The sequence below is a fragment of the Dioscorea cayenensis genome, unplaced genomic scaffold (assembly GCF_009730915.1).
Source record: "Dioscorea cayenensis subsp. rotundata cultivar TDr96_F1 unplaced genomic scaffold, TDr96_F1_v2_PseudoChromosome.rev07_lg8_w22 25.fasta BLBR01000893.1, whole genome shotgun sequence".
Lineage (NCBI taxonomy): Eukaryota > Viridiplantae > Streptophyta > Magnoliopsida > Dioscoreales > Dioscoreaceae > Dioscorea > Dioscorea cayenensis.
The window spans coordinates 15,948-29,932 of record NW_024087284.1 but is presented as its reverse complement, the minus strand read 5'-3'; the positions used below and the strand labels follow the sequence as shown (position 1 = coordinate 29,932).

At 33.2% G+C, this 13,985-nt stretch overlaps 2 protein-coding genes across 3 annotated transcripts; both read left to right on the top strand.

Annotated features, from left to right (window-relative positions):
- Positions 1-4,789: 4,789 nt before the first annotated feature.
- LOC120255221 lies at positions 4,790-10,981 on the top strand. Of its 2 annotated transcripts, XM_039263100.1 has the most exons (7): positions 4,790-5,189; positions 5,968-6,094; positions 7,343-7,524; positions 7,620-7,754; positions 7,859-8,062; positions 9,201-9,317; positions 10,385-10,981. In XM_039263100.1, the coding sequence occupies exons 4-7, from the start codon at positions 7,704-7,706 to the stop codon at positions 10,433-10,435; spliced, it is 423 nt and encodes a 140-aa protein (XP_039119034.1). In that variant the 5' UTR covers positions 4,790-5,189; positions 5,968-6,094; positions 7,343-7,524; positions 7,620-7,703; the 3' UTR covers positions 10,436-10,981. The 2 variants fall into 2 exon arrangements, 1 of the variants encoding a protein (XP_039119034.1); XR_005534928.1 differs by lacking the exon at positions 7,343-7,524 and having other exon boundaries at positions 9,201-10,981.
- Positions 10,982-12,325: 1,344 nt separating this feature from the next.
- Positions 12,326-12,942, top strand: LOC120255222 (putative disease resistance protein At1g58400). The gene is made up of 2 exons (XM_039263101.1): positions 12,326-12,621; positions 12,713-12,942. Exons 1-2 carry the CDS (start codon positions 12,347-12,349, stop codon positions 12,792-12,794), a joined length of 357 nt encoding a protein of 118 aa, XP_039119035.1. The 5' UTR covers positions 12,326-12,346; the 3' UTR covers positions 12,795-12,942.
- Positions 12,943-13,985: the final 1,043 nt, after the last annotated feature.

Genomic DNA, 13,985 nt, shown 5'->3' with positions numbered 1-13,985 from the left:
ATGATGTTATTTAGTGTTATATAGTTTAAATTGTTTGCAGGTAAGTTCCAATACACTGAACTTTTCAAGTTAAAAATTAACCTGAATTTATTTCTTTTACTTTATTTACATTATTAAAAATATATTATTTTAAAACTATTTAGGCTTATTTATATAATATTTAAAACCATTCAAGTTATAATTAGAATAGACTTCAAGTGTTTTTAAATAATATATTTTTAGTAATTTAAATAAAGATAAAAAAAGTAAATTATTAGTTATAGAGGTGGTTATAACCACCTCTGAAACTATTAAGTAGAGATAATAAATTATTAGGTATAGATGCGGCCTCTAAAACTATGGAGGAGTGATAAAACTTATCAGCTATAGAAATGGTTATAATTTTTTTTGCCATTTATAATTTTTAGAGGCGGTTAAAACCATTTCTACGTTTGCTATTAAAAACCAACGGTGGGTACAAACAGTTCTAAAGTGTAGAGCCAGCTTGGGTGAAAAAACCAATGTTATAGCTATATATAGAGACGGTTAAAACCGCCTCTATAAGGTTTGAAAACTACCTCAAAAGCCCTCTTTTGATGTAGTATATTAAGCGAATAAAAACATATACACGACCCTCTCCTTCTCTTGCCCATGCGTGCACACACATTGGAAATATATACATACAATGGGTGAACCACAATTCCCCACCTATAAGAACATAAATGCAATATATATTTATATATATATCAACATGATAGGTACTCAAAGCCAACTACTCTCAACTTTATTATAATCATACATGTGAACAAGAGGGCTATCGTCCTTACATTTGAGTAAAAATTAAGTTTGTTAATAGTGGTCATTTAATTTAATAATATAAATAATATTAATAGTAAATAGAAGGGTTCATTTCACTCATGGCAATAAATATTTGCACTTTATAATGTTATGGTCAAAAAACTTTTTTTTTAACACAAAAGCCAATTAACTGTTCTCCGGTTACACGTGTGGCTATAATTGCATGTTTTAAGACGGTTTCCGGTGCCATGTCAGTGCCATGTCGTCTGAAACTGCCTTAAAATAGGGTATTATGGCTATACGTGCAACCGGAGAAAAGTTAAGTGGCTTTTATGTTACAAAAAAAAATTTGTAGCCACAGTAATATAAATTACAAACATTTGTGGTCATGAGTGAAATAACCCAATAGAACAAACTTGGGAATACGAGCATGCATATACCGAATAACTATATGAGTATGGTGTGCTCAATAATAGCCATAAAGACAGATATGAAAACTAGTAAAATCTGCAATTAGCATGGCAAGCATTTCAAGAATAATTCAAAACAATAAGCTGTCTTGTATACTTAATCCAAACAACACCATTCATACCTTAATAACTAATAACTGCTAAATAATAATTGATAATTGAGTCACATGAGCATGTTTGCTCTCAACCAGTAGGACACCCAGTACCATACTTCCAAAAAAATATAGGTATGAGATTTAAATAAATACTACAATTTTGCAAGTTCTCCTCTCCCAAATGTAATATAAAATGCAGTTTAAAACACCTAAACACTCATACATCAAGCCGTAGCATAACTAGTTGTATCTTGAGTAGGTATATATTCACCTAGATACCCCAATAACCCCTTTGATTGATTGAATAATATTTTCTCATAATATTACCATCACGATATTTTTTTTTTTGAAAAAAGTGGATAAATCACTAATTTATTAAAAAAAAAAAATACAGAGAGGTACAACGGAGAAGAAACAACAAGCGGGTCTAAAGATAACAACATTCTAAATCCTCACCAGAGATGGGGAAAACAGAGAAAGAAATAGTACAAAAGCAAAAAAGAAACAAGAGTAAAGGAGATAGGCTGGGTCGGCGAAGGCTACAGTCTGGAGACACAGGCCTGCCCAGCAGCAAGTAGAGTAGGACTACTCTGTATCAGTAATGTGCGCCTAATCGCCAATAAGATCAGAATTTCTGGTGCTCAGGAAGTTAAGGGAGAGTTTAATCCTCAGTGAGACCTCTGTAGTATCATGCTGATGAGACTCGAAATCTGTTGAAAGTCAAGAAAGCAGCATATTAGCAGACTTGTACAATATTGAAGAGATAGGTGAACAATTAAGATTAAAGATGTGATTGTTTCGTTCTAGCCAAATATTCCAGATGATGACTCTAGAACAAAGATCCTATAGGTTCCTAGGAGAAGTTAAAGAGGGTATACAATTGGACCAGATATTGGAAACAGAGGGTGGAGAAGATCCAATATCAAGAATTTGTCTGAAAAAGGACCAGATACGCTCCGAGAAATTACACTCCAGGAAAAAGTGTTCCACTATTTCCGAGTTATTGTAACATAGAACGCAAGTGTCGGTGGCGTTAGGGTTGCAGTCTTTTTTGAATAGATTATCAAGGGTGAGAATTTTGTTTTCCTTGACCAGCCAATAGAATAAAGTTATTTTACTTGGTGATTTGAGTTTCCAGAAGTGAGAATAAAGCTAGCTGCGAAGACCACCATCAATTAAGAAATTGTAGAAAGATTTAACTGTGAAGATACCATTTTTTTTAAAAGGCCAAGAATAAGATCCCTCCTGGTATTTGATACATGAACGAAAAGGAGGAAGAACGGTATTAATCCCTACCTAGAAGAAGGATTTTTTTCTTGGTGGTTGTTGAAATAAGAATCCAGATGACTCACTAGAAGAGTAGTTTGCGTAGATTATCTTGGACCAACAGGAATTTGGTATAGTAGTGATCTTCCACCACCAATTTCCAAGTAAAGCTTTGTTGAATTCCTTAAGATCTAGAATTCCCCAGCCGCCCATTAAACGGGGACGGCAAATTTTTTTTCCAAGCAACCAATATGATTCCCTTTGGTCCAAGATCTGGTCTTTTCCACAAAAAATCCCTCATGATCTTATCAATCTCATGGATGACCCAAGCTGGTAATTTGAAGACTGACATCTAGTAGACTAGGATAGTTGATAAAACAGAGTTAATAAGATCACGATACATTAGCAATAACAATCTATTTGCTAATAATATATTAAGCTTTGGAAATTAAGATGGAGAAAGTGATTTAATTTATATTGAATATAACTGGTAATATAATTATCGATAAAATACTAATTAAATATGCATTTGAAAAATCAATTGTTCAAAAAATTAATCACTATCAACTCCCCTAGTCTAGATTTGGCTAGGTTCCTTATCTATACAAATCCTTGATTCCCATGCAAAAAGGACTCATTCATCACCACCATCATTAACCTCAAGTTATCAACAAGCTCAAGCTTTTGTTCTCAATTATTCACACACATATATATACACACACAATCAAATTTAGGAACAAGCTTCTTTTTCTCAACCATAAATGCATACAGTCATTTTTAAAACTATAAAACAATACTCAAGCTTCACTTGTGTTTAATGTTCGGTCTCCATGTGTTTTTGCAATGAACTAGTGGTTTATCCACTAAAACTAACCATTATGTTTAACAAAGCTTCCAAAATCTCTTCTCCTTCTCTCCGTTTTCTCCTCTCCTTCCACTTATTCTACTCCTCTTCTCATAACTTCTTATTTTTTACTCTTTGTTCTATTTCAAACATTCAATTATTATTTACAACTTTTTCCTTGTTCTAGTTTAACCCAATTTATCTTTTCTTCTCATTTTTGGTAAAATTCTCGTCTAGTGTCTCTCCTAAAAATCTTACGAAAAGGTCCTAGGAAGTTCACAAGTGGTCCCTAAAAATGTTGGGATATTATAGCGGAGCCATAGATCTTCTAGATACTAATCTTAAGCCAAGACAAAAAGAAGTGTGGAGCTTGATAATAGGGGTGATTTTTTGCAATATTTAGTTGGAAAGGAATAGTTATATTTTCAATCAATGGTCTCTTTTCTTTAATCATGAATATTATAAAAATTGATCATATGTTTCTTTTCTAGTTATCTATAGTCGAGGAATAATAAAATAATTGTTACCCCTTCTCACTCTAGTTAATTCATGGTTAATTGGCCCCACATGGATGTCATCACTTGGATTAAGAGTCTTCAAGCTATTTGCTAGCTTCTTATCTCAAGGATCTCAATGTAGGGTACCCCATTTTGTGTAGTTGTTATTTTATTCACTTTCTTGTACTACCCCTTAGACCTGTCCATGGTCTGGGCGGGGCTTGGTTCAGGGCAGGTTAAGTTTATAATTACTAAAATTCAAACAAGCGCAAGCACAACTCAACTCAATAATACGAGCCTTAACTATTGTTAGAACTCGCTCGAATTTGATGACGTTTAGCCACAGTCTTCCCAAACCCACCAAAATAGGTATTTCATCAAATAATAAATAAACTATAAAAAAAAATTAACAATAACATTAATTTGTGAAAATAACCAAATATTATTATAAAAACACATTACAATTAAAATATCAAATGCACATTTTTATTCAATGAAAAAAACTAAAATGCAAAACCATTATAATCAGTGGCAATCAACAATAAATATATATTATATAAATATATATAAAACTGATTAATAAATAATCAATGACAATTCAAACAATTATATATATATAACTAATTGAAAACTATATTTTATAACTCGCCGGCTCAAACTCTTAACAATGAAACTAAACCGAGCAAGTATGAAGTACTATGAAGTATACAAAATCCCAGTTATATTTATTATAACTGGGATTTTGTTTTTACACTCAGAAAGAATTCAGGGATTTATTGGTAATTTAATTCTATGAAGTATGAAATCTAAAAATTCAAAAGCCATTGTTCGTCCTAAACTTTTGCAAGTAAACCCTCACTTCTCTTCTCCGATGTTGAGCTCCTCCGCACTGCGAAAACCCTCTCTTTTATCTTTCCCCTTCGCGAGACGAGACTCCTCCTCCTCCCTTCTCCCTTCTTCTTCTCCTCCTCCTCCTCCTTCTTTCTCTTCGTGCAAGCGCCAATCATGGTCTCCATTCCTCTCGTCTCCTCTCAAACCTTCGGTCCCCAAGAAGATCTATTCCACCATCTCCGTCCATGGCTTTTCCTGGGATGACCTCTTCCGCTGGATGTCCAACACTTCCGACCTTGATCTCCTCTGCTATCTTCAGCACGCGAACTCTTAGTCACCCAAGAACTTCAGAGATGAAGAACTACATGCCTCCAAAGGTCTCAACCCCGCCAGAATGCTGGGACAAACGGTTTCCTCTCTTCTCTTTCTCGTTTATTTTCTTTGTATGAATATTGGATAGAAGATGGGTTTTATTTCGCGGTATGGACTGCATGGATTGCATGGATTTCATTCTGGTTTGAAATTTGACAGGATATGTTAGACTGAGTACTTGTTAACAGTTGAGTTGAATTAGTTTGATTCATGTCGTGGGCGTGTAAATTTGGAAAATTACAATCTTATGCGATTTTAGTTGTAGGAAGTTTGATAGCACTAGTGTCTGATAGTGATGCAAGCAAATTTGAAATTTTTTATTCTTCATTGATTAGTTACACTTGTATCGTGATAAAATGACTGCTTGAAGTATTTCATTTAGTTGCATACATCCATTATTATTGTGTTAGTCTATGCATGAGGTAACTCGGTACACTTAGAATGTTTTTACATTTTTGAAAATTCTTCAAAGAAAGTTCAGATTGTTACAAATTAGTGCATCTTACTTGGTTTTTTTGTTGTTTTGTCAGTGTCTTACTTGGTCTGTTGGTCAAAATTCAGTTCCTATCATTTTGGAAGATGGTTATGAGTTGTCAATAAAGGAGCATATTGCTCTTGTAAGACTCTCATGATTAGTTAAGTAGTTGAGCTTTTTTATGATAAATTTGTTAAGGTTAAGTCTATAAATTAGAATCTGATGATGTAATGTTATATATACCTCTGATTTGCAATATAGAGTTTCATTTTCCAAGAATATTCAGCTTATTCATGTGTTAGCTATACAATTTTTCTCTTCTCTGTCTTATGTATCACAGATATGGCCAAGCTTAGGCATTGGCTGCTTCTTTGGCATCCTTAATGCTGAGATGGATCATCGTACAGAAAGGCACATGGTTTGCCGAGTAATAGCTCTTTGAAATGTGTCCTCTCTCCATAGAAAAAGTAAACATCCTCTTGCTGCTGGAAATCTTATTTGGTTTAAATATCAACTTGTAAAATTTTCTTGAATGGTGCTATCATACAGTGAGGTCTTTTAACTAGAATGGTCCGACTTTGTATGGTTATGGGTGCTAGTGGTATTCTAAATAATTTGTTAGTTTTCTTTTTGAGATTGGAGAGCAACCTACCTTGATTTTGCATTTGTTGATATATGTATGTCTGTATGTTTTTCTGTTTGTGTGTGTAACTAGAACAGTCTGACTTTGTACGTTTATGGGTGCTAGTGGTATTCTGAATAATTTGTTAGTTTTCCTTTTGAGATTTGAGAGTAACCTATATTGATTTTGCATTTGTTGATGGATGGATGGATGAATGGATGGATGTGTGTTCTTACCTCTGACATGACCTCATGCAACAGCAATATTTTCGACTATAACTTCTCTTCTGTCGTTGATCTTTTTAGATGAATTTAAAGTATGGAAAGCACTTTCTATTATCATAATGTTGTTGCCATGTAATTCTTTGATACATTTGTTCTGGCCTTGATTTAACATGTCTAGCCTTCAATTTTGCTTTGCTGCCCCTTATGGAGCGTTCTTTGTGCAATTGCTTTTTGTAAGTTCAATATCAATTTGCTTATTTTCTGGAGGATGTAAAGAAATGAAATTTTATTAAAAGTTGATGAGGGGAAGTACCATTGATCACATATGTTTTCAACTTAAGATGGATATCTTTGTAATGGTAACTGCAATATTTTGTCCTTGTGAGAACCAGTTTCTTCATATAATTTAGAGATTATTATATTTATATGCAGAGTTTGGGGATGATGATGGGCAATGCTATTCTGATACGTTAAATAAATCATGTTTTGTTGTTTTTATAACATGCCTGTGTCTCATTCTGTAGTAATTTGGTGCGTCTGTGTGTATTCTTCTGAGAGAGAGCGTCTCATTGGCATTCTTGGTTCATAAGCAAGTTATGTTAATATATTTTTGGGATTATTTTATTTATATGCAGAGACTGTGAATGATGATCGGCAATGGGATTCTAATATGTTGAATAACTCATGGTTTGTTGTTTTTTTAGCATGTCCATGTCTCTTTCTGAAGTAATTTGGTGTGTTGCAAAATATTATTTTCTTTTCTTGTCTGTTTTATTTGTCAGTGTGTATTCTTCAAAGAGAGTATCTCACTGGCATTCCTGGCACACATGTTGGCTATGTTAATTTAGGCACTTGCTGAATTCCTCCAGATCACAATTTCCTTGCATATACATCGGATGCAAGAGGTAGAGAGCTGTTTGTGCTTTGACTTAAAGACCTTAGAACTGGATCCATGATTTTAGAATCAGAAGTTGAGGAGGCTCTTAGCATGGGCTAGTGATAGTGATTATATGTTCTACACACTTTGTGATGTATATCAACACCCTACTAGGTTCTTCTTTTTGCTTCAATATTATTTGGTTTGTCACTTTTTTTTACCAAGGCTATGTGCATCCCTCCTGAGTTGTTTTGCAGAGTTTTTTGCAGAAAACTGAGAGCAGATTTTGCATATGATTTGCTATTTACTGAAAATGATTTGAGTTGCTGTGTTGATATCACAAAGCTCAAAAGATGGCAAGTTTGTCACTATTAACTCTAATTCGAGGGCCTCATCGGAGGAAGGTCTCTTTCCTATTTCATTTCATTCTTAAAGTTTTATAGTGATTAATCAAAGAAAAGCTCAATTCACACCTTCTTGATTAACATTATCTTTTTGCATTTTTCAGGTTTATGTAATGGATGCAGCAAACTATAAAAATGGCTTAATGCCAGTTCGAAAATATGTGCCTGGTGTGCAATATTTTCTATTGCAACACTTTGGCTTTTTCTATATTCTTTCAAATGCTCCCTCAGAAAACATCACCTTAGTTGCTGAAGGCTACCATTTAGTTAAATGTAGAGCTGAAAGGTCATCATTGGCCACTTGGCAGGTTAGTTTTCTTGCTATAGCATTGGTTGTGGGAATAATCTGAGTGTGAATTTCATGGATGGCCAAAACAATTCATTCCCTAATTACCTTGCGAACTGAATGTGGTGGAACTCTTATCTTTGAAAACATATCTTGAGAACCATGTGGATTCACTATGTAGATGGTGGAGGCCAAACATATTTGTTTGAACTTCACCTGTTGACTTTTGGTACAGGAGCATTTTCATCAAATGTCAACTAGTGGATTCTTTTAGTTGACGTCAATTACAAATTAGTTTTCTATTTGGTGAGTACTTAAGAAAATTCAAATCATGCATCAGACATTAGATGAGATTCTGATCTTTATGTGAAAGTCTCATTCTCTGAAGCTGGCATGATTTTTTTTAAGGTCTTAAAACTCCTCTGACTGATGCCCATAGATGTCACACAAGTCTGTAACCACAAATGTATATATACATATATATGAATCTACTGTTTTTGACAGCAAAATATGCGGCCTCAATTTGTTTTAAGGAATCGGAGTCTGATGCTTTTATGTTATATTTGTCTAGGACTTGTTTTATTTTGTTTACTGGGAATCTGGTTATGATATCTATTCTTGAGGGAAGCATGGTCCACTCACTGATGCTAAAATGATTAATCTTTTGATATGCTATGAAGTATAGCAATATTAAATTAAACTATAGACAATACAATCTATGCTGATTTGTTGGTCATCAGATCAGCAATTTGATATCAAACATCAAATAAAAATACAGTATTCTTGATATGTCTTAGTGATTCCAATCAAGGCAAACCAAAAAGTTCCTAATTTTAACTGTAGAGTGCAAATCAAATTTTCCCTTCCTAATTGTTCCTAGATTTGTTAGATTGTAAATATCCAGAATATGGTGAGTTTTTGCTTATCCCAATTTCATATAATATGCTCTCATTTTTGCTAACTAAATTTTTAGGAAGTGAAAAGTCGAGGGAACAATCTCATTTTCTGTGATTATAAATTATCTGAAGAGAATGAGGGTCAAATCTGATTATATATATATACATATTTAACTTTTACTGAATTTTATGTTTATTAAATAAGATTTGTTGTGCATTATGATCCTCTTAACATGCCTGTAATTTTCATGCTGTGTGTTGCAGGATATTGTCCTACGTGGTCCAGATGTCACCTTTCAGGTTTTTTGGTGCTTTTTCTTCAAAAAAAAAGGCCTTCCAATGCGTTGTGCTATAAATATGCCTGTTAGTGTTGATAATGAGGTACATTTTATTACTTTCTTACTCTTTTGTTTGAGATATATTAATGTAAGCCCTAAGGTTTAGTTTCCAAAATATGTTCCCCTTCTTTTGGTCTTACAATTGGGTCTTGATTGCCTACATTTTCTTCTGCAAGTTATCTATTATTCGGCTAGTATATTAGTATATCTTAAGTCATTCCATAAGTTAAAGGTAAATTGCATGTCCTTTATCCAGATATTCTGGAATAACATTTATTGGAATAGTTAAATTTCAATATAAGATTTGATGCTATTTCCCATCCTTTAGGCAGGAATTCGGGTAATAATTGCACACTTGAACTTTCTTGCTATTGCATAATATTACTAATTTTATTTCCTGTTATTATTTAAATTACTTTTGATTTGGGAATCTTGTCCTTAACCTCTGAGTGATGTATAGTCATAAAACTAATATGAATGGATTCTCAAATGCTTTCAAAGCATATAGATTAGCAGTTATCTTATTTGGTTTCATTTTTTTGTTTTCCATCAAACTCTCAAATTCTGAATGGATGTTTTGATCATGTCCATAATTTCATGATAATTTAAGTGCGTAAACTTCACAGTTTATACTTTCCCCGAAATTTAGTCTTCTCAGATTAGTTATCTATATTCTGTGCAAAGTATGCCAGTAAAACTACCAGATGCAGCAGAATTTTTTTAGTTGTAGCTGCAAGTGCCACCCATGTTTAATTCAGTTAGCTTCCCATTGTGATTAAGAGAGGAATAATCTGGAAGCAATTACCAATTGGAGCAGAATTGGGTTGGCTTACTTTCATTTAGACTGACTTGACCTCTATTGATTTTGTTTTCATCAAGTTATATTTTTGGTCTATGATGTTGTATTTGATTGAAATTGTCATTTGCTGAAAAAATGGTTGCCAAAAGCACAATGATTTCATATATAACAAACTGCTCATAATGGTTTTATCATTGATCAGTTTTTCATTTTTAAGTTCTCAGTTCGTTTTTATAGTTTTGTGAATTGTTAACGTTAGTGGTGGAAGCGTGATGTCGGTTGCATATGCCATATATTGTCTTCTAAATCAGGTGTCACAACATCTTGGGGCTCTAGTACAATTTCTCAGTGTAACTGCGTGACTTTTTACTTAATTAGTCCTACAGCAAGCAAAGGATATTCAGGGTTTCAATCCATGGTTTTCCACTATGCCATCTGGCTTTTGCAGCTTCGTGCCATGCTCAAATCATGATTTTGCTTTGTCTGTTTACCGGCTTGTAGTTTCATCACCAAGTGGTATGATGCCTTCATTTGAAAAAAGTTAGTTATTCTGATTTTCTGTTTACTGGCTTGTTGTTTTATTATTTTTATTTCTATTTGAAATTTCATCAACAATCCAATATCCAAGTCAAGTTAGTTGTTATCTCAGTGTGCATACCACTTTGATTTCACAACCATGAAGAATGCTACCGTTAGATTGTTCAAGGTCTGAAAAAACAGAGTTAGTACTTGAATGCACTGACATGTGTATGTAATTGAGTTTGTGGGCTCTTGGCCATGACAAACCACTTATATTTGACTTGGATATTGGATTCAAGGATTTATCACTATCGTTGTTAATGATTGGGTTCATATAGTTATTGAAACTTCTAATTTTTATGCACACACTAAACTCTTAATTAAGGAGCAGAAATAGGACTCAAAATGTATGTTGTGAGTATAGTAAACATTCCTGAATATTGATAAATAAGGTATAACTAAACCTGAAAGGATTGTTTTATACATTTTTTCCTCGAATTATCTGCGTAGGCAATTTGTTCTTAATGTCTTGAGAAGCAATAATATATATGCGAGGGGCTTCAAATATTGGCTTTTAAAGTGTTTCTAGATGACACTCTAATAATACTTTTTTTAATGTATCTAGAGAAAAGTTGATGGTGAACTGATGCACCTGTGGCCATTAATTTAGCTAAGATTCACGTGTGGGTTTACAAATTGAAAACTCTTTGTAAAAGTGAAGGTCAAGCATGTGACCTTGTTTGGTGATTGTTAATTTTTCATTGGGAGGTTAATCCTGCTTAATGGCAAATGTTGCCCTACACCTATATCAGAAAAGATGAATCATGTCTAGATACAGTCAGTTTGTTGGTGCATAAGCACTGTTAAGATGGGCTCCGGAGTCCTTTCTTCATAATAATAGAGCTGATTGGACAGATGAGAGCACCCTTGATCAATGCATATTTTTTTTTCCCGAATATAGTGGAGAAACCGCGGATTTATTAAAAGCAAACAAGTCGGGTGCACCTTTTTTTATTTCTAATGCTCTTGAATTTTATTTTTTTATTTTTTCTGTTGTATTAAGACGTGTTTTCAAAGAAGGAAGAAGTTCAACATAGGATTGCCCCATTTCAAACATGCCTAAGATTTTTTTTTTTTTTGAACTTTTTAAATGTTTTTACATGGACTACAGAGTCTATTATTAGATAGAATACCTGATTTAGTCTCTCTGATATAGTCAAGCTGTCTCTTTGGTCCTTTGAATATAATTTGTCCATAAAAGATCTTTTAATTTTAATATTTGGAAAATGTAAACATCTCTTTAATATAATTTGTCTTTAGGAGATTTTTATAAAAATTTATATTTTTTAAATATTAAAATAGAGGAACCAAAGAGATAGATTAACTATATTAAAGTGATTAAATAAGATATTTTACCTAATAATAATAAAGGTAATTGGCCATATGGTGGCACACCTATGATCAAAATGCACCCCTTTTATTCCCCTTGCTTTTTAATGTTTTGCCTTGCAATTGAAGTCTTCATCAATTCTATTCCTTCTCAAATTCATGAGAAGAAAGACTCGCTTATTCCTCCACGCATTTAAATATTCTACCCCATCCCTTTACTCCTCCCTGTTTTTAAATATTGTGCCTTGCAATGAGAAGGCTTCATTAAAAGTATTCCTCCTCAAATTAATACAAAGAAATACTCATCTTCATCTCTTGCAATCAGTGAATCAAAGAGAGGGAGAGAGAAAGACAGAGAGAGAAAGATGGCTGAAACCGTTCTTTCACTGGTGGTAACCAAGCTTTCAGACCTGGTTACCCACGAGGTGCAATTGGTGCGTGGTGTGAGAGATAAGGTGAGCTGGTTGGAAAACGAGCTCCGTTGGATTAAAGGCTTTCTCAAGGACGCAGATGCAAGAGGAAAGACAGATAAAAACTTCAAGAACTGGGTGATTGAGGTAACTGAAGTTGCTTACCAAGCTGAAGCCACCATTGATACTTTCCTCATCAAGGTTCGTCAATCGGCAAACATCATCAACAGGTAAGACCAAAGTGATTGACTAAAACCGTTTCAATACTGTTGGATTTATGCGCGAAAAATAAAAAAATAAAAAAATAAAAAATATATATAGAGAGAGAGATGGGGCATGGGCCGTCATTTTGCCTGGCCTGCCAGAACCAGTGCGGTCAAACCCTAGTCAGCTGACACTGTAGAACAGGTTGAAAACCCATAATCGGACCGTATTGTAGAGGAATTGTAGGTGTTTATTTGATATAATCAATATGTAAATGTTGAATTTTGATCCAATGGACTTGGTTATATGATAACTACCACGAAACCAAGACGTGGTTCATTTTCTAAGCTATGACTTTATATATTTTATTATTTTTTATTATATAATATAGGGATAGATAAGTAATTATTTTAAAAGATCTATACTTTTTATTTTAGAAGTTATTAAATCGAGGTAACGAGTGAGGTCGAACCACATCTCTGTTCTATAGTAACTATCACGGAACCGGTTCCGTGGGATCATCTATCATTATAAGGAGTGATAGTCATCTTAAACTTTCTATGTTAGTTATTACTTTTTTTTTTAAAATTATTTTTTTAGTTATATTTCAAAAAAAATATTTAAAAAAAAAACGGCTCGGGAAGGCCCATGGACCAATGGCTTTTGGCCCTACCTGCCGGTTTTGGAGCGATTTGGACCAGTTTCATCACTATTGGATTGGCCAGTTCCGAGTCAAGCTCGGGGGCCCGGTTAATTGGCCCATGCCCCTTTAGATTAGAGTGATGTTGTTATAAGTGTTTTTTTTTAATTTTAAAATATTTAAGATAATTTCAAATAAATTGAAAAAAATTAAAACTAGTTATTAATTTATTTTGTTAAATACTTATTTTAGAATGTTTTTGATGATGTTTTCACAACGGTAGTAGTTGAAATGGGATTAAATTTAAATCTATTAGAGAACCATTGATTTAATTAAAGAGATAGAATCATTGGACAACGAGAGTTGTAGAAATTTTACAAATTTTACAAAATGAGAAATTTATTTTTATATTATAATATAGTTGAATATAAAATGATAAATTTAAAAAAAAATTAAAATATTAATGGTTCTTTTATAATGAGACACATGTTAAATATGAAAAATAATCCGGGACTCGATTTCATGGTAACTATCACAGAACCAAGACGTGGCTCATTCTTAACCAAGGGTTTATAAATTTTGTTTTTTATTTATTATATAATATAGAGATAGGTTGCTAATTATATTAAAAGATGGTTACTTTTAATTTAACAGGTGAAAATAAGCTATATCTCAGTTTCACAGTAACTACTACGGAATTGTGTCTGTGGGATCATGTCTCTCTTTTTATTGACAATTACTACATTATTC